At 37.3% G+C, this 21,627-nt stretch overlaps 1 protein-coding gene across 6 annotated transcripts; it reads left to right on the top strand.

The window, feature by feature from the left end:
* The first annotated feature begins 762 nt into the window (after window positions 1-762).
* Window positions 763-15,549, top strand: LOC114412353 (co-chaperone protein p23-2-like). 6 transcript variants are annotated; one of them, XM_028376200.1, is made up of 7 exons: window positions 763-833; window positions 1,185-1,411; window positions 1,718-1,901; window positions 3,020-3,085; window positions 14,517-14,545; window positions 14,645-14,690; window positions 15,240-15,549. In XM_028376200.1, exons 2-7 carry the CDS (start codon window positions 1,407-1,409, stop codon window positions 15,309-15,311), a joined length of 402 nt encoding a protein of 133 aa, XP_028232001.1. In that variant the 5' UTR covers window positions 763-833; window positions 1,185-1,406; the 3' UTR covers window positions 15,312-15,549. The 6 variants fall into 6 exon arrangements, with proteins under 6 accessions (XP_028232001.1, XP_028232000.1, XP_028232002.1 ...); XM_028376199.1 differs by having other exon boundaries at window positions 769-833; window positions 3,020-3,131; XM_028376198.1 differs by having other exon boundaries at window positions 775-833; window positions 2,972-3,085.
* Window positions 15,550-21,627: the final 6,078 nt, after the last annotated feature.

Raw genomic sequence — 21,627 nt, 5'->3', positions numbered from 1 at the left:
CTGTCTCTCTTAGGTGGTTTTATTAATTATTCTCTTAGCTTACTTTGTCACTATTTTTTCACCAAGTGTTTATCTGAAACCTTTTTAAAAATATTGCTTTATATTCACTATATGATCAACCTCAATTTTCATTAAACTTGGTTTTCCTTTTCAATGGATGACTCCACTGCATATGTCTTTTTTGAACTTGTGATAAAGCTCTTTATTTAGAAGAATTTCTTATTTTTTATTAACACACTACTCAACCTCCTCTTCTAGTATGATTGTTGATATTTCAATCTCTTTTGTTAAAAATATAATTAATTATCTTCTTCAATTTTAATATAATTATATTTATATTTGACTAAATATTTTGAAAATTAATTTTATTAAATAGCATATAATTTTTTTATATAAATATAAATATAAAAAATATATAATTTAATTGAACACTTGTATGAGTTTAAAATCTAGTATAAAATGAAAAAAAAAGTAACAAGAAAAAGAATGTTTCTACAAAACAAAGGAAATATTGTTAAATAATTTTTTTAAATCGAACCGAACGGTTAAATCCAATCGATTCAATTGAAAACCACACCAATAACCGGTTCAGTCAAGTAATTGAAACAAAAGTACATTTATACCGGTTAGAACTGATAGACTCAATTCTAAATTGGTCAAAATCGATCAACTCAGTCATTGGTTGAACTAGTTTTTAAGTCTAAAAATTTTCTTTTGTAACTGATCTTGTTCCATATATATTCAAAGTCTCTTCAATTATGGTTCACCTACTTTGCACACACTCACACACTGCCCAAAGTCGCTATTTCTTCTTTGCCACTCTCTCTCTCTCGGTAACATCGTCTTATCCTATGTTCATGTCATACTTTCTTTCTCTTTTTTGTTGACTAGTCATACACCTTTTTTATCACAAAAATAAGCAATTCACTTTTGTTCAGTTGTTCTCCACAACATGTTAACAACTCAACATAGAGAATAAAGATACTTTCTACTAATAATATGCCATATGTGTAAGATGTATAGCTTTTTGATACTTGTTTGTTTTTTATAATGAAATTATAGGATAAAATAATATGCTAAATTGCTAATATTTTTCAAAAATTTAGAGTATAAAATAATTAAATTATGTTAACTATATAGTATTTTAAATGTTTATTGAGTGAAACCGGTTTCATCTGACCTAGTAATCCGATCAATCACCCGCTAACGTTGTGCCTCGAACGGTTGGATGACCGGTCAGTTCTTAAAAACATTGTTCTTTGTTTGGGAAAGCGAAACAAGTAACAAGAGACCAAAGAGGCCAAGAACGAAGCTTGACGTTGTCTTGAAGTCATTACTATTTCATACCCACATTCCATTTTCTTCAGAACACTCTCGCTTTCGCCTTCTTCCTTCCCACTCAGCAAATGAGGTTCGGTTTTTTTTCTTTGTTTGTTTCTTTTAGTTTTTTTGTTCCCATTTCACTTTTTCACTTACCGGTCAAATCTAAAGATAACCAATTTTATCACCACCCCATCTCTGTGTAATGTTATGCAGCCTTCGCCGCATTTGTTTCCCACATCAAAATCACATCTTTAGTGTGAAAAACGTTGGAAATTTTAGAATATTATTGACCCATTTGCTTGTAACTTGAAGAGTTTAATATTCTGAGCAATTTCCCCATTTTTTATTTATAATGTCGTTGATTTTTTTTTTTCTTTTTCTTGTGTGAGATTAGTCGCCATCCTGAAGTTCTGTGGGCACAACGTTCTGATAAGGTTTACCTCACTGTTGCTCTACCTGATGCCAAGGATGTTTTTGTGAAGTGTGAGCCTCAGGGTTTGTTTGCTTTCTCTGCTTCTGGGGTTCAAGATAAAGCCTACAGCTTTAGCTTGGAACTTTATGGATCCATTGAACCTGAGGTTAGGGAGCTTTTGATTTTGTTTTACCATATTCTTCACATTAGAAAAATGCAACACTGTTATTTGATTCTGTGCATGCTTTGTGTGAAATTGTGTTCTGCAGTTGTGTTAGGGTAATGGCCATTGTAGCATTGAGTAAACTGATGTTTGAAGGATTTGGGAATAGCTTTATGTTTTTTTAATTTCAATTATTTGGAACTTTCTTATGATTTTTCTTATCAACAAATGTTAGTTGTTAGTTTTTGTTAGCGGGGGATTCGAACCCACGACCTATCCCTCCCTTCCTTCACCCTTTACCACCAAGCCAACATTATATCTCCACTTTCTTATGAATTTGATCTTTCCTTTTCTTTTTGTCCATTGAATACTTTCAGCTTTACATACTTTAATTCTTTGGACCACATGTAGTTGTGCTCTTCTTACCATCTGGAATTACTGGACATAGTATGTGTTTATCTTCATGCTTTGAAGTTGATGTTATGTTGACAGAACTTTGTCATTGATCCACTGTTATGATTTCACTGTACACCAATGCACCCACAATTTAGTCAATACTTACAGCCGAAACCAAGCACTGCCACCGCTTATTGTCCTCTAATAATCGGCTTTATCACATTGTTACTCCTGTTTCTGTTACCACTTATCTTGTAACAGTTTAATGTCTATAGCTCTGTTCACCATTGCTGTTTCTGTTGAGTCTTTATTGCTCTCTCAAGTCTCAAGTAAATTGTTATGCTACACATGGTTTCGCAACCCCTGAAGCATGATTTGTTTCTGTATGAATGGCATGTGGGATTTATATGATGCATATATGAAACATGCAATGTTTAAATAGTGTTCTTGTTTAAGGTTCTGTTGGAGTTGAATAAAATATGAAAACTACTCATATATTAAGCTGCAAATTAGAAATCTTGTGGCAAAATAAAGCTCTGTATAGAAGGTGGCTGCCAACTGTTTTGGTCTTTTGCCTCATGTAGGTTACCTATTTTTCATGTTTTTTTTTCGCATCAAACTTTTTAAAAGAATAGGTTTGATGGTCCTATCCATAAATTTGTCATTATGATGTGTAGGGTTGTAAAACTAAATCTGGCTTAAGAAACATACTATGCTCAATTCAGAAAGGAGAAAAGGGTTGGTGGAAGAGGCTATTGAAGTCTGAAGAGAAACCTGCTCCATACTTGAAGGTTGATTGGAACAAATGGTGTGATGAGGATGATGAAGAGTCAACCTGTAAACTTCTGTAATTAAATGCAAGAATTTATTCTATGTCCATCCATGCATTTTCTACATGTTAGAGTCAAGGATGATCCCTCTTGCATTTGAGTTCAAGATTTCAATTGGAAAGAGAAACTTTTTGACTATGATAATACTTACGGGTTAAAATCATAAATTCTGTAAAATGATGATAATTTTGTTTTCACCTCTATGTCATGTTAGCAATTGACAAAATGTTTCATTCATTCATTCATTATTATTATTATTATTATTATTATTATTATTATTATTATTATTATTATTATTATTATCCTGAGTTTGCTAATTGTTTGTGTAGATCTTCCTCTTTGTGAGAGGATATTTGCATGAAAGGTTCAATAATTATTAATCGCTTATGTTTTTTCATTTCTTAGTACAATGTACATACTGCCATTTCTAAGGTATTTAGACTTAAAATGACGTAGGACAGAAGATGACTTGGGATTTCATGGTTTATTATACAATTTTTTGGGTAAAATATCCAGGAACCTGGGTCCTCATCCATATAAAGATAAAATATAAACTCAATTTGACTTCTGTCATCAGAGTAAGAGGAGCTGAATAGGGTTAAGAGTTTGGATAACTGTCAATCCTGAATCCCTTGCTTCTCTATATGATGTTGAAGGTGTTGGCTAATGCATATTTCTTTGATGAATTTGCATTCTCTTTGAGCATGATTCCAGCTGATGTCTTTCTTACCTTTTCCATGCTCATTTTGTTGAAGCAATTCAGTGCCTTTTCTGCAGCAACTCTTTCTGTTACATCTTAGATTATATATGTGTACAAGTAGCTTTCCCTACAAGTCTCTATGACAGTTACAACCAGCTGTCAGTTGACCGCTGGATAACTAACTCACTGAGTACAATACTCACCCCACTCCCGACCAACACATACAAGCTCAAGGGGTGAGCTGAAGATAGCTCAAACACTTCGAAAAGAGACCGTGACACCTGAAGTAGATCTTCTGTCATTTGGGTCCAACAGCTCAATCTGCATCACAGTAGGTATAACAGTGTTTTGCTGTAATGTTGTGTCATGTCACATGTTATTCTGATTCATAATGAATCAAGAGTACAATATGAGGAAACACAATAATGACTAATAATGACCATAATCCATAATTATCAGATGAGATATTTCCCTTTTTATTGTGATCATATCATATCTTTAACACTCTCCCTCAAGCTGGAGCATATGTGATATGAACCAAGTTTGTTACAAATGTGATCAACCCAGTAGAAACTAAAGGCAGTTTGCTGGAGATGTGTCACGCGTTGTGTGCATGAACTTCATGTGCTAGGGCCCTGCATGGGGTTGTGTGCGGCAGTGTTTTGAGTTGGCTGCACACGTGGATGGCATGACAGTCGTCGGTGACAGCGGTCGAAGGTAAGTGCCGAGGAATTGGCATTGGGAAGTCTACCAAACAAGGGCCAAGGGGTTGTGTGAAAAAGTAAAACAAAGGAAAAATCCATAAAATGCAAAAAACAAGGCTCGCTAAATGAAAAAATCCTGGAATAGCTCAAAGGGACTAGGCTTTGTGTGCCTTAGTATGGGAAGCCTGTCACCGGAATCAGAGGCCGAAAATGTGGTCGGACAAGCCATCATGCCACAATTTGAGGCGTGGGCTGGTGGTGTTTGGCGTGGCAAAGATCATGCACATGGATGCGCATGGAGGTGATGGGCAGAAATGAACAGATCGGCCTTCGACGAATTGAACAGTGGGGACTCCAGCTGGAAAGGTTGCCGGAGCTCTAGCAATGGACAACGGCAACAGCTATGGTTGCGGGAAAATGTGCCAGAAAAAGATCGAAAACATTGCTGTAATGCAAAGTAGATGAAAATGATTGCCGAAAAAGGAGAAAGGGTCATCAATGAGCAAAAAGGCTCACCGAAATGCTGAAACAAGTGGCTAGAAAGCATAAAGGTCCACCAGGACAGTGGGTTGTTGGATAAGTGACGACGGATGATGGTTACCGGTAAAGTTGCCGGGAAAGGAGAAAAGGTCGTTGGAAGACAGGCAAAGCAGAAATGGCCACCGGGTATAGTAGGTCCCCTAGTGGAGAACAACTGTCCATGAGAGAAAAAAAGAAGACAAAAAACGAAAAGAAAGTTATCCATGAGAAAAATGTTGTGATTGATGAGAAACTGCTAGGTTAGGGTCGTCCAGGGTGGGCGACCTCGTCGCTGGAAGCATGGCCGGAACGACACTCTGATGCGCAATCATGCCCGAAAACAGAACCTATTTGGCTGGATGCGTCACGCAAAGAATTGGCTCGCAAGGGCGCATCTGTTATCCGATGGAGGCGTGGTGGGTGGCATCGGACAGATCAATGATGGCCAATCCAAACCATGGGGTCGCCAGTTGGAATGCTGGTCGGTCGGCGGCGACGGAAGCGGTGGCCGGAAAAGTTATTGGAAATTAGAAAAAAAAAAGATCGTTGGAGAAAGAGAAAAGGGTCCCTGGGGCACTGGAATGCAGAAGCAGGTTGCCGGAATGACAATTATTATAAAGGTCCACTGGGGACCTATTGTCCCTCGGTGGAGAACGACTTTTGTTATTCCTCTATCAAGAACAACTTGAGCTCTGATACCATATAACAATGTTTAACTATAATGTTGTGCTGTGTCACATGTTGTTCTGATTTATAATGAATCAAGAGTACAATATATGGAAGCATAATAATGACTAATAATGAGTATAATCCCTAATTATCAGTTGAGATATTTCCCTTTTTATTGTGATCAGATCATATCTTCAACAGTAGGCATGCAGACTTAAAGGCTGATGAGTAGGTGCTCGAAGAAACTGTAAGGGATGATGGAGAAGGACTTGTGGCGCATCTTCCAGAAGTGGGGAAAGGTGTGGGAAGTATTTATTCCCAGAACCAAGAATAAGTTGGGTCATAGGTTCGGCTTTGTGAGGTTCAAAGGTGTGATGGATGAGCAAAGACTGGAGAGGCAGCTTGATAACAACATTTTCATCGACGGGGTGAAAGTGTTCGTTAATAGACCGAAGTTCGAAAGGGGGAAGGTGGTAAACACTCGTGAAAAAGGGACCTCTATTCGTGGTGAGGGGGATATTCCACAGGTATACAAAGATGGTAATGGGGATAAAGCTGATCAGGTGGAAAACAATATCCGGGATAAACCTCGATCATATGCTACGGTAGTGAAGGAACCTGTACATGGCGAAACAGAACCTATGAAGTCGTTGGTAGTGATGCCTGGGTCCGATAAGACGAACTATAGCCCAGTCATCCTGCAATCAACCAAGGCGAATTCTGAGTGGATTTCTAAGGCCTGGACAGCAAGACTCAAGAACAGGGGAATGTTTGAGAGGTTGGAGGAGGAGTTGAAATGGGTGGTTGAAGACGATTCTAGTCCTTGCTACTGGGCGGACGACTGGGTCATCTTCCCTGACATGGATGAGTCCAAGGCTGCTCGTCTCATAGACCAAGAGAAGGACAACGGGTCTACTCCCATATCGGAGCTCCAAAAATGGTCTCCGGAGATAAGACCCACACATAGACTCACCTGGGTTCTTCTCTGGGGTCTCCCTCTGACAGTGTGGGAAGAGGAGCTTATGGCGAAGGTGTTGGCGGAAGTGGGGGAGGTGGTTGAAGTAGATGAATACGTGGAGGCTAGGCGGCGACTGGATGTGGCACGTATCCTCGTACGGACGCAGAAGGAACCTTCGCTTCAGGCGAATATTCCGGCCATTATTGACGGGATCGAGTACGTCCTCCAAGTTGTGGAGGACACGATGAGCCTGGGTAGGTCAAAGAAGTGTCCTTACCATGTATCCTGGCTTCCCCCTTCCCCATACTCGACCCAGCCAAACACCCCGGCATCAGGGGACGTGCTCCACCCAAGGGTCTTTTCCGGCGTCGATTTCCCCGACGGAGTATCCGACGACAACCTTGGTGCAGACTTCGACGACCGAGACACTCTCCTCTCGCCTAATCCGCGTAGAGACCACTGGGTAAAGACCCTGGCTCGTAGCTGCAAGGACCGGTCCTTCATCCATGATGACGCGAAACCATTTCAGAAGGATAAAGTTCAAATCATGCAGGGTATAGGGGCAGAGGTGGCGTTGACATCGTCCAACGGCCAACTTCCCCGAAATGGAGCAGCCTTAAATGAAGATGTTGAAAGGGATATGCAGGGTATCATGTTAAAGGCAAAGCATCCTGTCAAAGACAGCTTTCTAGACCAGGCCCATTTGACTTACACTATTGTGGATACCCAACATAGGCCAGAAAAAGGTCCCACAGAGGACAAAGAGGAAGCTTTGCCCCTTGAGGCAAATATACCTTATGAAGTTCAAGTCACGGATAAGGACAAGGATACAGCTACGCAACTTCCCTCTGAGTTGGTAGCTGAGGAATTGGGCCAGCTTATAGGCCCAACCTCTTCAGTTAATAAGGTGTATGTGAGAAGAAAAGAGATGATGAAAAGTAAATCCAAAGCCCATCAGCTGGAGGACCCATTTGGGGTTTGCAATTCAGAGCCCCACGCTGAGTTTTTGCCTCCTTTACAAGACAAGTCAGATTTAATCACAGGCTCTAAGGATGATTTTCTGACCCATATATCGAAGGACTCTTTTCATATGCAAAGTGCCCTTCTAAAGGAAATGGGCTTATCCTGTGGGGATCAAGACAGCAAGGTAGAGGAGATGTTATTATCCATGGAGAACAGAGATGCTTTGATGGCAGGAGAGAAGGGAATTAAAAAACCACGATCATGATTATACTTTCCTATAATTCAAGAGGTTTGGGGAGGGGGGTTAAGTGGGCTGCTATAAGAAGAATTATCTCAAAACACAAGGTGGACCTTGTGTGCATCCAAGAGACTAAAAGGGAGAATTTTAATAAGAATATTTGTCAGGCCATTTGGGGGGATTCTATTGCTCAATGGGACTATGTTCCCTCTGTGCAAGCTGCTGGGGGGTTGTTATGTATGTGGAATAATTCCACTTTGGAGGTTGTAAGGAGGGTGAAAAGTAGGAGCTTTTTAATGCTTGAAGGGAGATGCATTCTAAATGATCAGAGGCTGGTGATTGTAAATGTATATGCACCATGTGACCTTGATGGGAAGAAAGCTTTATGGGATGACCTAAGGCAGTTGAAAGTCTCTAACCCAGGGGGACTGTGGTGTGTTCTTGGGGACTTTAACAGCATTAGAAGTGCAGAGGAAAGAGTCAGCTTATCCCAAAGAAGAATAGACCCCCATGATATCGCAACTTTTAATCAGTGGATTTCTGATTTGGAACTTCAGGAAATTAAATCTGTCGGACCTAACTATACCTGGATTAGGCCTAATGGTTATGTGAAAAGTAGGCTTGATAGATTCTTGGTCTCGGACCAATGGTTGTCTTTGTGGCCTGACTGCTGCCAACATGTTCTGCAAAGGGACTTATCGGATCATTGTCCAATCATTCTGCAAACTAACATGGTGGACTGGGGCCCTAAGCCCTTTAGGGTCTTTGATTGGTGGCTGCAACAGAAACAATATCAGAAATTGGTGAGAGACACCTGGAGTAATGACCAGCAGGGAGGTTGGGGGAGTATTGCCTTAAAAAATAAGTTGAAAAACTTGAAAGCTGTCTTAAAGCAATGGAGTAAGGGTGAGGGGACTGTTGATGCTAACAAAATATCCAGTATCCAGAAGAAACTGAATGAGATGGAGGACTTAGCTTCTAATCGTATTCTGTCTGACCAAGAGATCCAAATTAGAAATTCCCTACAGCAGGATCTGTGGAATGCTTCAAATGCATTGGAATCTTTGTTGAGACAAAAGTCTAGGGTATCTTGGTTGAAAGAGGGGGATTGTAATTCTGGGTATTTCCACAGAATTATAAATTATAGGAGAGCCTACAATGCTATTCCAGGAATTTATATTGATGGAGTGTGGGTACAGCAACCTATTTCAGTGAAGAAGGCAGCTGTTAATTATTTTCAGACCAGATTTACTGAACAGAATTATTCAAGGCCGCAATTGGATGGGGTCCCTTTTAGATCTATATCTCAAGAGCAAAGAGAGCATCTGACTTTTCCCTTCTCTGACCAAGAGATCAAAGAAGCAGTATGGAGTTGTGGAGGTGATAAATGCCCTGGGCCAGATGGCCTTAACTTCAATTTTATCAAATTTTTTTGGGATATCTTGAGACCAGAGTTTAGAAGATTTGTGGATGAATTCTATGCTCATGCCAGCTTTCCTAGAGGCACCAATGCTTCCTTTGTGGCTCTAATTCCTAAGATGAATCATCCTCAATCCTTCAATGATTATAGGCCTATTTCCTTGATAGGCTGTATGTATAAGGTTATAGCTAAGTTGCTATCTAACAGACTGAGATCTGTCATGGATGGGTTAATTGATGAAAGGCAGTCAGCCTTTATTAAAGGAAGACACATCCTTCATGGTATTATGATCCTTAATGAAGTGGTTGAGGAAGCAAGGAGAAAGAAGAAACCTGTGATGATTTTTAAGGTAGACTTTGAAAAGGCCTATGATTCAGTTTCTTGGTCTTTTTTGGATTACATGCTGTTCAGATTGGGTTTCTGTCCAAAATGGAGATCTTGGATATCAGCTTGCCTCCACTCAGCATCTATATCAATTTTGATCAATGGCAGCCCTTCTAAGGAATTTAACCCTTCTAGGGGTTTGAGGCAAGGGGACCCCCTAGCCCCCTTGCTTTTCAATATCGTGGGTGAAGGTATTACTGGTATGATGAGACAAGCAGTCCACAAGAACCTCTATAGAAGCTTCTTGGTTGGGAAGAAGAAGGAACCTGTAAATATATTGCAGTATGCTGATGATACTGTTTTTGTAGGAGAGGCTGTGTGGGAGAACATTCATATTTTAAAGGCCTTATTAAGAGGATATGAGCTAGTCTCTGGGTTAAGGATTAATTTTGCCAAAAGTCAGTTTGGGATTACAGGTGGGGGAGTTAACTGGGCTTTGGAAGCAGCTAATATTCTGCACTGTAGACAGCTGGAGTATCCTTTCCTCTATTTAGGCATACCTATTGGAGCTAATCCTTCAAGTCAGCTGGTGTGGGAGCCTCTCATCAATAAATTCAAGTCTAAATTAGCCAAATGGGCTCAAAGAGATATATCCATGGCTGGGAAGATCGCTCTTATAAATTCTGTTCTTAATGCCATTCCAACTTATCTTCTCTCCTTTTTTAAAATTCCTCAGAAGGTAGCCAAAAAGCTGATCTCCCTCCAAAGGCATTTTTGTGGGGTGGTGATAACGACCACAAAAAAATTCCTTGGGTAAAATGGGAAGATATTTGTCTGTCTAAGAATGATGGAGGCTTAGGGATAAAGGATATCCCTAAATTCAACATAGCTTTGATGGGTAGATGGATATGGGGATTTGCATCTGATCAGCAGCAGCCCTGGGTCAGAATTTTAGCTTCAAAATATGGTGGTTGGTCTGAATTCCAGAATGGTTCTACCAAAAGGGGCTTTTCCCAATGGTGGAAAGATATTAGAAATCTGTATCACCAGGAAGACTGCAGTATTTTTAAAGACAATTTGTCTTGGAAGGTTGGAAGTGGGGAAAGTATCAAATTCTGGACTGATAATTGGCTAGGGGAACAATACAATTTGCAGCAGAAGTATCATCAGTTATTCCTCATAAGCAGACAGCAAAAGGATCATATCTCCCAAATGGGCCATTTTACTCATAATATCTGGACATGGGACTTGAGGTGGAGGAGGAACCTCTTTGATCATGAAAGTCTCTTGGCTGTGCAGTTTATGGAGGATATCAGCTCTGTTCCTATCCAAAGACAGGTGAAAGACAACATATTGTGGTTGGCCGAATCTAATGGTCAGTATTCTACTAGGTCTGCTTATAACTTATGCATGAACACCACTTCAGCAAATTCTGATAGCAACATTTTTAAGGCAATATGGAAGCTGAATATTCCCCCCCGGGTGGCGATCTTCTGTTGGAGACTTCTTAGAAATAGGCTTCCTACCAAGGTCAACCTCCTAAGAAGAAGTGTCAGTATTCAGGAAGACACCTGTTCCTTATGTGGCTGTGTGCAAGAGGATGTGGGTCATTTGCTCTTCAATTGTAAAATGACAAATGGTCTGTGGTGGGAATCTATGAGATGGGTTCGGGTAGTAGGTCCCCTTTCCATTAACCCAATTCACCATTTGTACCAATTCTGCGAAGGGTTCGGATCAAATGTGAATTACAGCTCAAGATGTGGGTGGTGGATAGCCTTAACTAATTCTATATGGCAGCATAGGAATCAATTGATTTTCCAAGGAAAACCTTTTGATCCCTATAAAGTCATGGACCATGCTATTTTCTTAGCTTGGTCATGGTTAAAGGCTTATGATAAAGATTTCAGTATTAACTTCCATTACTGGTCTTCTAATATATCTACTTTTCTTGCCTAGATGGGTTTGGGTCTGAATGTTTTCTGTTGAGTATGTGTGTTATTTTGGAGGGTAGCACTCTGGTGCCTTGTATTTCTACTATTTGGTACCTCTGGTACTGTTTTACCTATTAATGATATATATATTTTCTGCCTTCCAAAAAAAAAAAAACTGCAGTCTGGTGAGATTCCAAAGGCTGCGGCATGAATTGACAAACTGTGTTCACTTTAAAACGTATTTCAGGTCAAGTGATGGTTGCATATTGAAGTGCGCCAACTTCTAACTTGTAAAGTTCAGAGTTTGATAAGTGATCACCACCAGACTTAGAAAGTTTCATGGCAAAAGCCATAGGAGTTGAAATCCACTTAGCGTCAGCCATATTAGTCTTGTGAAGATCACAAATGTATTTACTGTGGGTCAGCAAAATGGAGCCAGAAGCAGTACGATGAACTTCAATACCAAGGAAGTAGCCAAGATGTCCCAATTGCTTGAGAGCAAAAGTGAAATTGAGCTGATTGATAAAAGATTGAACAAGAGTACTGAAGCTTCCTGTGATGACATTGCCATTAATATACGCCAAGAGATACACAACATTCTTGTGCTTTTTATAAACAAAAAGTGAAGGACCACATTTACTGGCTGAGAAGCCAAACTGAACCAAGGTGCTTTGCAATCTTTCAAACCACTGCCGAGGAGCCTGTTTAAGGCCATATAAGGCTTTATTATTTAGCTTGCACACCAAAGAGACCGGGCTTGAGACTGAAATCCAGGAGGCTGCTACATGTAGGCAGTCTCATCAAGCAAGCCATTAAGAAATGCATTGTTCACATCAAGTTGATGTAGAACCCAATGGTGACTGAATGCTAGGGTGAGAATCAATCGAATGGTGACTGCTTTAACCACTGGAGAAAAGGTTTCATTGTAGTCAAGACCATGAACTTGATGAAATCCGTTGGCCACTAACCTGGCCTTGATGTGAAATACCCATTTGCAGTCTACGGCTCGCCTGTTATGAGGAAGGGGAACAAGTGTGTGTGTTATTTTTAAGCAAGGCATCATATTCCTCTTGCATGGCAGCAACCCATTGAGGGTCCTGCAAAGGCTATTTGATAGACTTTGGTTCAGTATGAGTGAGAAACAGTGAAGGATGTAGTCTGGTTTGAACAATGTCAGATTTGGACCTTGTCTGCATTGGATGAGTGTTTACAAGTAGGGAGGAGGGATGAGAAGGTTCAGGAAAGGGATGATAAGGAGATGACATAGGTTTAGGATTAGATTAAGATGAGACATTTTGTAAAGAGGAAGCTGCTAAAGGACTAGAGGTGGCAGCAGACAGAGGTGTAGAGGAACTGGGTTCATTGATTTGAGGGGAAGAGGTTGGAGCACATGGAGGGGGAGCAACAAGAGGAATTGAGGCAAGAACTAATGAAGAGGAGGAGGACTAAGAAGAAGAGGAACTTAGCTTAGAAAAGAGGTCAAGATAGGGAAAACAAAACTCAGAAAAAAAACATCCTTGGAAATAATGTTATTTTCAGTAGGAGATAGACACTGCTAGCTTTTATGGGTGGTTGAATATCCTAATCCTAAAAAGAGACATTCATGAGATGTAAACTCCAATTATGAGAGTTGTAGGGTCTCAGAAATGGAAAACAGGCACAGCCAAAAGCCTTAAGATGTTGATCTCAAATTTAGAAGGAATAATATTTTATTTTCTCATTGAATTATGAGGTCATTGGACCTATATGTACATGAGTCTGGTGGCTATTTTAGGAAATATGGACAACTAATTCTAGGGAGACAAATCCCTATAATTATGGGATTTATTCTAAATACATAATCCTAGTATTAATAGCAATATACAGCTGTGATAAAGAATAAAAATACAATCAGGGATAAAATATAAAATTTCTTAAAATACACACTAAGTAACACGATTTTGACACTCCCCCTCAAGCTGGTGAATAAATGTTCTCCATTCCCAGCTTGGATATAATTCTTTCAAAGTTGATACAGTTCAGCCCCTTGGTGAGTATATCTGCAAGTTGATTTTGAGTGGACACATATGGAGTGCAAATCAAGCCATTGTCTAGCTTTTCTTTGATAAAATGTCTATCCACCTCAATATGTTTGGTTCTATCGTGTTGCATTGGATTGTGGGCTATACTAATTGCAGATTTATTGTCAACATATAACCTCATAGGTTTATCCCACCTTATCTTTTAGTCTTCCAATATAATCTTCAGCCATAGAAGTTCACATATTCCTTGGGTCATTGCTCGAAATTCTGCTTCAGTACTTGATCTAGCTATTACACTTTGTTTTTTGCTCTTCCAAGTCACCAAGTTTCTGCCAAGGAAAGTGCAGTATCCAGTAGTTGATCTCCTATCCACAACTGACCCAGCATAATCTGCATCCGTATATGCTTCAAGACTTACACTCTTGTTTCGTTTGAATAAAATCCCTTTTCCTGGAGTCCCTTTTAAATATTGAACAATTCTAAGGGCAGCTTGTAAATGTGCTTCCTTTGGTTGGTGCATAAATTGGCTGACTAAGCTTACAGCAAAAGCAATGTCTGGCCTAGTATGGGATAAGTAAATAAGTCTGCCCACAAGTCTCTGAAACATTTCCTTGTCCACGGCGATATCCTCCTCTGCACTTCCTAACTTTATGTTTGGATCAACTGGAGTATTTGCTGGTCTGCAAGCTGTTTTACCTGTTTCTTTAAGCAAGTCAGTGATGTATTTTTGTTGAGATATGAAGATTCCTTTCTAAGAATGGGCCACTCAGTCGGTCATTTCAATTCCTTATTTTTTCGAAAATGTTAAATTACTAGCATCCTGATCTGTTTAGTTTACCTTGGGTGTGTTTGTTATTTGCGCAAGTTGCTTGAGGATTACAATAAAGTTGATTACTTGTGAGTATTTCTCTTATCCGATTAAAGCGTTTGTTCAACATTTTGCAGCTGATTTGGTATCTAATGATGATGCTCAGGTAAATTATTATTATTATTATTTTCACTTGCCACATTTAATAGTTATAAGATTTAACCTAGTAAGTAATCTCGACCAATGCAAAATTGTTCTTTTGCAGTTTGTTGGTGAAGATGACAGAAGCAGTGATGATGAAGGAATGTTGTGTGAGTGATCCCCTTGTATCTAATTAAATTGTAGTGATTCCTTCAATTGCTTGCTGATATGGTGTTTGGTGGTAATATTGTTGTGTACAGAATATATGCACAATTAGATCCTTAGTCTTTATTATGCCCTCTTTGGAAAGACTTCTCAATAAACACTTATAGAAGGAAGAAAATGAATCAAAATTCTTCATAAGTTTTAACTGATGTACCTCAATTTTTGGAGAATTTAGATGAGAGAGCTTCTATAAAAGTTAAAGTGCATTAAATTAATTTTAATTTATTGCAGAAGTTTAATTCATTTTATCTTAATATATGGTTATTATACTGTGCACATGCATGGCTTGAGGTGTATCTATATCAGTATTTATTCATTTTTAGGAAAGATCTATATTACCCCACAATTGACAATCTTGTTAGTAGCACTGTAGCAGTATTAAACGGCTACTTCATATTTTTTTATTTATTTAATATTTAATTATTTGGTATACTTTGTTTATGTATTTGTTGGGCTCTTCTTTCCCACCTGACATGAATGATTATCATCTGCAGATCTTCCTGATCTGGAAAAGGCTAGGGCATAGCAGCTCTTACTGTACTGAGAGATTTAGGAAGCATGGTTGACATGGAATCATATTCATATGGAATTATTTGCATAGGGGCAGAGATAGACTACTTGATAAGATGCACCGTGATGTGATTGTTGCTGCCTTGTATATAGAATATAATCTAATTAGTGCTTGGAAAACATGGTCTTGATCTTGTGTGACTATTTGGGACCAATTCTTATGAGAAGTTTCTTTGAAGGGAATACTGGTTGCATCATATAATCTAATAGCATTGTCTTGAACCTCATTTGTCATTTCAAGGTTGCAACATTTATAAGTAATGCTATTTTTCTTTTATTTTATTTCATTTTTATGGGATTTAACTTTTTTTAAAATGTGCTAAGATGGAAAAATGACTACAATCTTGATCTTTTGACAGTTAAACCTCTTTGACATACTACTTGATAAGAAGTGAATTGAAGTTATGAAACTGATGAAATTGGGCTAATTTTTGGGGGATTTCATTCTTTTTATGTAATTTAGTAGGGATTTGTTAGGAATCGGTCCAGCTAAGTGATAATTTGTAATTAGTCTCACTTTCGTGGTTACGGGCAAAAACTAATTGTCAATTAGATGTATGAGTCTGCAAATTTGGATGAAATGTTATATTTTTCTATTAAAATTTGACCATAATAATTATCAATTTAAATTGCAAAAAATTATACGTTCTTGAAAAATGAATTAAAATCTTCATTTTTTAGTAATGGAATAATCTATGTATATGCCGCCCCAATAATTGGATAATCGTGGGTCTTTTTTTTTTCAATTTTACTTCTTCCAAGCAATTATATTAAACTAAATAATTTTATTTTTAATTAATTATTATCAAAAGAAATTTTTTCCTTTGCAGATTTCTTCAACCAGTACTATTCCTTCAATTAATATTACATATAATAAAATATTTATTAATTACCATTATATGATTTTCTATCAACTTTAATAAGTTTTATTTTATTTTTTAAATACTTTTGACTTTTATTGAATAAGATAATCTTGATTATACTTGGTCTCTTTAGTTTAAGTTGTGGATAGGGGTGGGAATAGGCCAGGCCGGCCTACAGGGGCTTACGACCTGGCCTATATAAAGCATGGACTGAACTGACTTATTTAATTAAAAGGTTAGACTCAGGCTTTTTTAAAAGCCTATTAAATTAAATAGACCAGGCTTAGGCTTATTAAAAAGTCTTATAAGCCTGATAGGCCGGCCTATATATATATATATATATATATATATATATATATATATATATATATATATATATATATATATATATATATATACTTATATTATTTTTTGGGTACCAATATATAATATTATTTTTTGGATAGAATTAATTTTTTTTTTGAAACTATCAAATTTTGATTTCCATAACTTTTATTCCTATAATTAAGGACTTTAATTACAATTTAGGTGTGAGTCATGTGTCCTTTTATATTTCTCATTATTTTGATTGACTTTCCTTTTTCTTTAACTTTCCTATTGCGTTCTTTCTCCATAAAATATTAAATATTTATTGTGAAGAAGACTTTTAAAAAGGCTATCAGGCCAGACCAGGTTTAAAAAAGTCAGACTGAGCTAAAATAAAAGCCTTTGATAGGCTATAGGCTAGGCTCAGGCCTCAAAGATTCATCGTAGGCTAGGCTTAGGCCTTTCAAAGCCTGACCTGGCCTGGCCTATTCTCACCCCTAGTTGTGGATAATTTCTGCCCTTTAAGCTTCTTTTTTTTCAAACTAATTTTCTCTACAAAAAATTGGGACGTAAGGGTGTTGCTAGATGCACCAGGCATATTGCTTGTGCACCTAGCATAAAAAATTCGAAAAATGCCCTTAAGTGTTTTCTGCTTCCTTTTAAGTTAATTTTTTTATGGTAGCACACTTATTCGTTCGTTTTACAGAGGTACGTCGATGGTGGTTATGACGGTGGTTGGTTTGGTTGTTAACGGAGATACGTCAACGTTCTTTGTTTTTTTTTTTTTGCGTAAAATACGGATTAAAGAATCCGTAAGTTATATAAAACTTATGGATTGATTAATTCGTAAGTTTATATAACTTACGGATTGGTTAATCCGTATGATTTATACGGATTACGTAATCTGTATAACTCATACAGATGCATTATATAGATTTTTAATTTTTTTAATTAAAAGAAATATTAAATTTTTGAATTTTTTTAAATTATAAATATATTAATATGATTGTTAAAAAAATTAATGTGTATAAAAAATTTATTTGTTTATTTGAAATGTAATTTTTATTATTATTTTAAATATTTTTAAATAAGTGTAGATTGATAATTAATTTGTACTTATTTATGTTTATATTTTGGAAATAGTATTAATTGTAAAATAATTTACACTTGTAATTTATGTATAATTTATTTGAGTTGTTGTGGTCTAAAATTGATTGTTTTTTGTGGTTATAATTTCATGAATTATAATTAAGTTGAATAATATAATTTATTTTATTACATATGGTAAGGTAATAATTTTTTTATGTATTATATGATTATCAATTGTAAGTAGAAAAAGTTGATGTTATTGGTTTTTAATATATAGGGTTATCAATTTGAATGTTTTATGATATTATATGCAGTAAAAAATTACGTAAGACTTTGTGTGATAATATATGTATGGTGCGGTTAGGGTTGTTTGTTTATGATGCTGAAATTTTTGAATGTCTTGTTAAGATGAACAAAGATCAATGGATGTATGACAGTATAAGGTCTGAAGAAGTTGATATGAATGAACAAAATGAAGATGAAGCTGGTGTGAATGAAGAACATGTCGATTGTTCTGATGTGTTCAATACTTCTCAGGTATTAATGTGATTTATTGTTATTAAAGTAATAAAATGAATGTCCCTTGAAAACTAAAATTGTGTGGATTGCATTGTAGGTGTTTGCTACCTGAGATGATGTTCTGCATTGGGCTTGATTTGTTGCTTATGAAATTGAATTTGTGGCGGTGATTATGAGGTTAGACACAAACACTAGTATGAGAGGAAGGACTTCATTTGTCTTAATTGGTTGCGAAAGGAGTGATCAACATAGGTCTAGGAAGAAAGATTTTGTAAGAAGAGATACTGACAGTAGGACAATGTGGGTGTGTCTTTAAGTTTCATGGGAAACCAGTGGTTGGAGGCCAATGATGGATGGTAAAGTTAATGTGTGGGAGTCACAATCATGAATGGCAAAGTCATTAGTTGGACATCCATACGTTGGTCGATTGACTAAGGATGAAAAGACAATTATTGTTGATATGAACAAGTCAATGGTGAAACCAAGAAATATTCTGCTAACGCTGAAGTAGCACAATGCTAATAGTTATACAACAATCAAACAAATATACAATGCAAGAAGTGCATATCATTTTTTCATAAGAAGCAGTGATACTGAAATGCAACAACTAATGAAGTTTCTTGAACGGGATCAATATATTCATTGGCATAGATTAAAGGATGAAGATGTTGTACGTGATATCTTCTAATGTCATCTCGATGTAGTGAAGTTATGCAATGCCTGTAATTTGATATTTTTGATAGATAGTACCTACAAAACAAACAGGTACAGGCTCATGTTACTTGACTTTGTTGGTGTGACACCAACGGGGATGACATTCTCTGCTGGTTTTGCCTATTTGGAGAGAGAATGTGTAAATAATGTGGTCTGGACTCTAGAATGGTTTCGAGGTCTTTTTCTAAGACGTGATGCCCTCCCTAGAGTTATTGTTACCGACAAACCTAGCATTGATGAATGCAATGAAAACTGTATTCCCTAAGTGTACCAACTTGTTGTGTAGGTTTCACATCGACAAGAATGTCAAGGCAAAATGTAAATACCTAATTGGTAAAAAAAATACATGGGATTATGTCATGGATGCCTGGGTGAGTTTGGTTGATTGTCCTTCTGAGCATTAGTTTGATGATTTCCTTAAGAAGTTTGAAATTGTTTGTTCACCATGGTCAATGTTTGATGACTATGTCAACCAAACATAGATAATTCCCCACAAAGAAAAATTTGTTAAAGCCTGGACGAATAAGGTGATGCACATAGGAAACACAACAATAAATAGGCATAAAAATTGTCATTTTTTTATTAGGGTTTAGGAATTAATGGATAAAAATACTTGTATTTTTTTTATTGTTTTTTGTGTATTTCATATGCAGGGTTGAATCTGCTCATTGGGCTTTAAAAAGACTATTACAGAATAGCCTTGGAGACCTATGTAGTGTTTAGGAAGCCGTTAACAACAAGATCATGCTGTAACACATTGAAATTAAGGCATCCTTTAAGACAAGTACACGTGTGGTTTAACATGTTTTTAAAGTTACCTTATACAAGAGGCTACTTGGCATGGTATCAAGTTATGCTTTAAATCAGATTGCTACTGAGTTTGAGCGTGTACATTATGCTAGCAAAAACCCTTCTCGTTGTGGATGTGTCTTTAGAACTACTCACGGTCTTCCATGTGCATGTGAGCTATCCAAATATGTTATTGGTACCATACCACTTGAGACAATCCATATGTTTTGGCAGAGGCTAAGTTTTTCAGACCAAGGGTTATCTGAGCCCCAAGTGAGCATAACCGAAGAGATGGAAACCATATCCAAGCGATTTGAAGAGCTTGATGCTTGTGGCAAAGTTACTCTAAAGAGTAAACTCCAGGAAATTACCTACCATGATCTAAACTCTATCTGTCCTCCTCCAAAAGAGGTCAACACCAAAGGTGCTCAGAAAAAACCAATGATCAAACATCAAAGATCAACAAAGCGTGATACGTCTTACTAGGAGTACGTTGATGCTTTACATTCTGTGCAAAATAGTAATTCTTCAGTCAAACGTAGTGCATCATCATCTGACCTAGTAGTTTCAAGAAGGACTATGCCGATGTTGGATCAATTTCATTCGTGCATTCACTATTCCATTGAAAACATTGTCGATGTTAAAGATGACGGTAACTGCGAATATTGTGCAATTGCTGCCTCATTAGGTATGTGATGAGAATCGAAAAACTGCCCAAATACAGGGACCTATGACCAGGAATAGGACCAAACAGCCAGAGGATAACCTCCAACAAATGGTATCAACCATACTTAACAAGGTCCAAGTGGAGAAGGATGAAGGTCCAGAGGCACTACCAAGAATCAAACTAATTTGAAGGCCCATGCAAAATATGTTTTTTTCTCTATTTCTATTTTTTCGTTGTCATTTTGGCCCAAACTAATTTGAAGGCCCATGCCATTTTTTTCTATTTTTTTTAATTTTAAATTAAATAAAATTGGTGCTTTTCCAACTGCACCTCATATACACTATATGTATTGAACTTGTTTTCAATTGAGGGACTTTTGTCATTTTGTGAATATTTTGTGAGAGCTTCTCTCTGGGTTCCTTGTTGAACCAATTTCAGACTTATCAAGGTAATCCTTGTGGCGTCTATCCTGACTTATCTTCCTTTTTTGGAAGTGGTGTCATCCAAACTCTGTGACTTGTATCAAGTGATCTGCTCCTAGTAAGGATCATGTCATCTGGTATCAGAGCTTCAGCTCTTGATACAGGTTCTATCCTATCCAATTTTTATTTTTTCTTTGTAATTTATCTTTGATTCGTGTTTTTTTCTGTAATATGCGTTCTTGTTTGCGTGTCTGTTTGCGTTCTTGCTTGCATGTCTGTTTGTGTTCATGTTTGCGTCTTGTTTCGTTGTAGCTTTGTTCTTGTTCTTGCTTCGTTCTGTTTCAAAATTTTGTTTCAGTCAAACGTAGTGCATCATCATTTGACTTGGCAATTTCAAGAAGGACTATGCCGATGTTGAATCAATTTCATTCGTGCATTCATTATTCTATTGTAAACATTGTCGATGTCAAAGCCGACGGTAACTGTGAATATCATGCAATTACTGCCTTATTAGGTATGGGTGAAGATTTATGGGCATTGGTGTGCAACCATTTGCTAAAAGAACATGCCAAATGGTCTGATGAGTATATCAACCTCCTTGGTGGCATATACATATTTGAGGAATTAAAGAGGTCCCTACTTGTTGATGAACTATCCATGGTATGTAATTTATGTTTTATTTTTTATTTAAAATTAAGTTTAAATAAATGTAATCCATATAACTGGTTCATGTAGGATACTGTGGATAAGTGGATGAATATAACCGACATGGGATATGTCATTGCATCAAGGTATAATGTTATCCTTGTATCTCTGTCTCTGCAACAAAGCATGACGTTTTTTTCTCTTAGAAGTCAACCACCAACAGATTCTTTTGTGCATCGCATAATATGTATTGGTCACATGTATGACAATCATTTTGTTCAGGTAGATTCACCATAAT

Source organism: Glycine soja, chromosome 5 (genome assembly GCF_004193775.1).
Source record: "Glycine soja cultivar W05 chromosome 5, ASM419377v2, whole genome shotgun sequence".
NCBI classification, from domain to species: domain Eukaryota; kingdom Viridiplantae; phylum Streptophyta; class Magnoliopsida; order Fabales; family Fabaceae; genus Glycine; species Glycine soja.
Note: the sequence above shows the minus strand (reverse complement) of the source record. Positions and strands in the feature narration are given on the sequence as shown.

What these genes read in the sequence shown, in the direction of transcription:
- LOC114412353 (XM_028376195.1), top strand. An exon ending in ATGGATCCATTGAACCTGAG is followed by an intron (nt 1,902 to 2,971) that starts GTTAGGGAGCTT and finishes TATGATGTGTAG; the next exon opens with GGTTGTAAAACTAAATCTGG. An exon ending in GGATGATGAAGAGTCAACCT is followed by an intron (nt 3,132 to 14,516) that starts GTAAACTTCTGT and finishes AACATTTTGCAG; the next exon opens with CTGATTTGGTATCTAATGAT.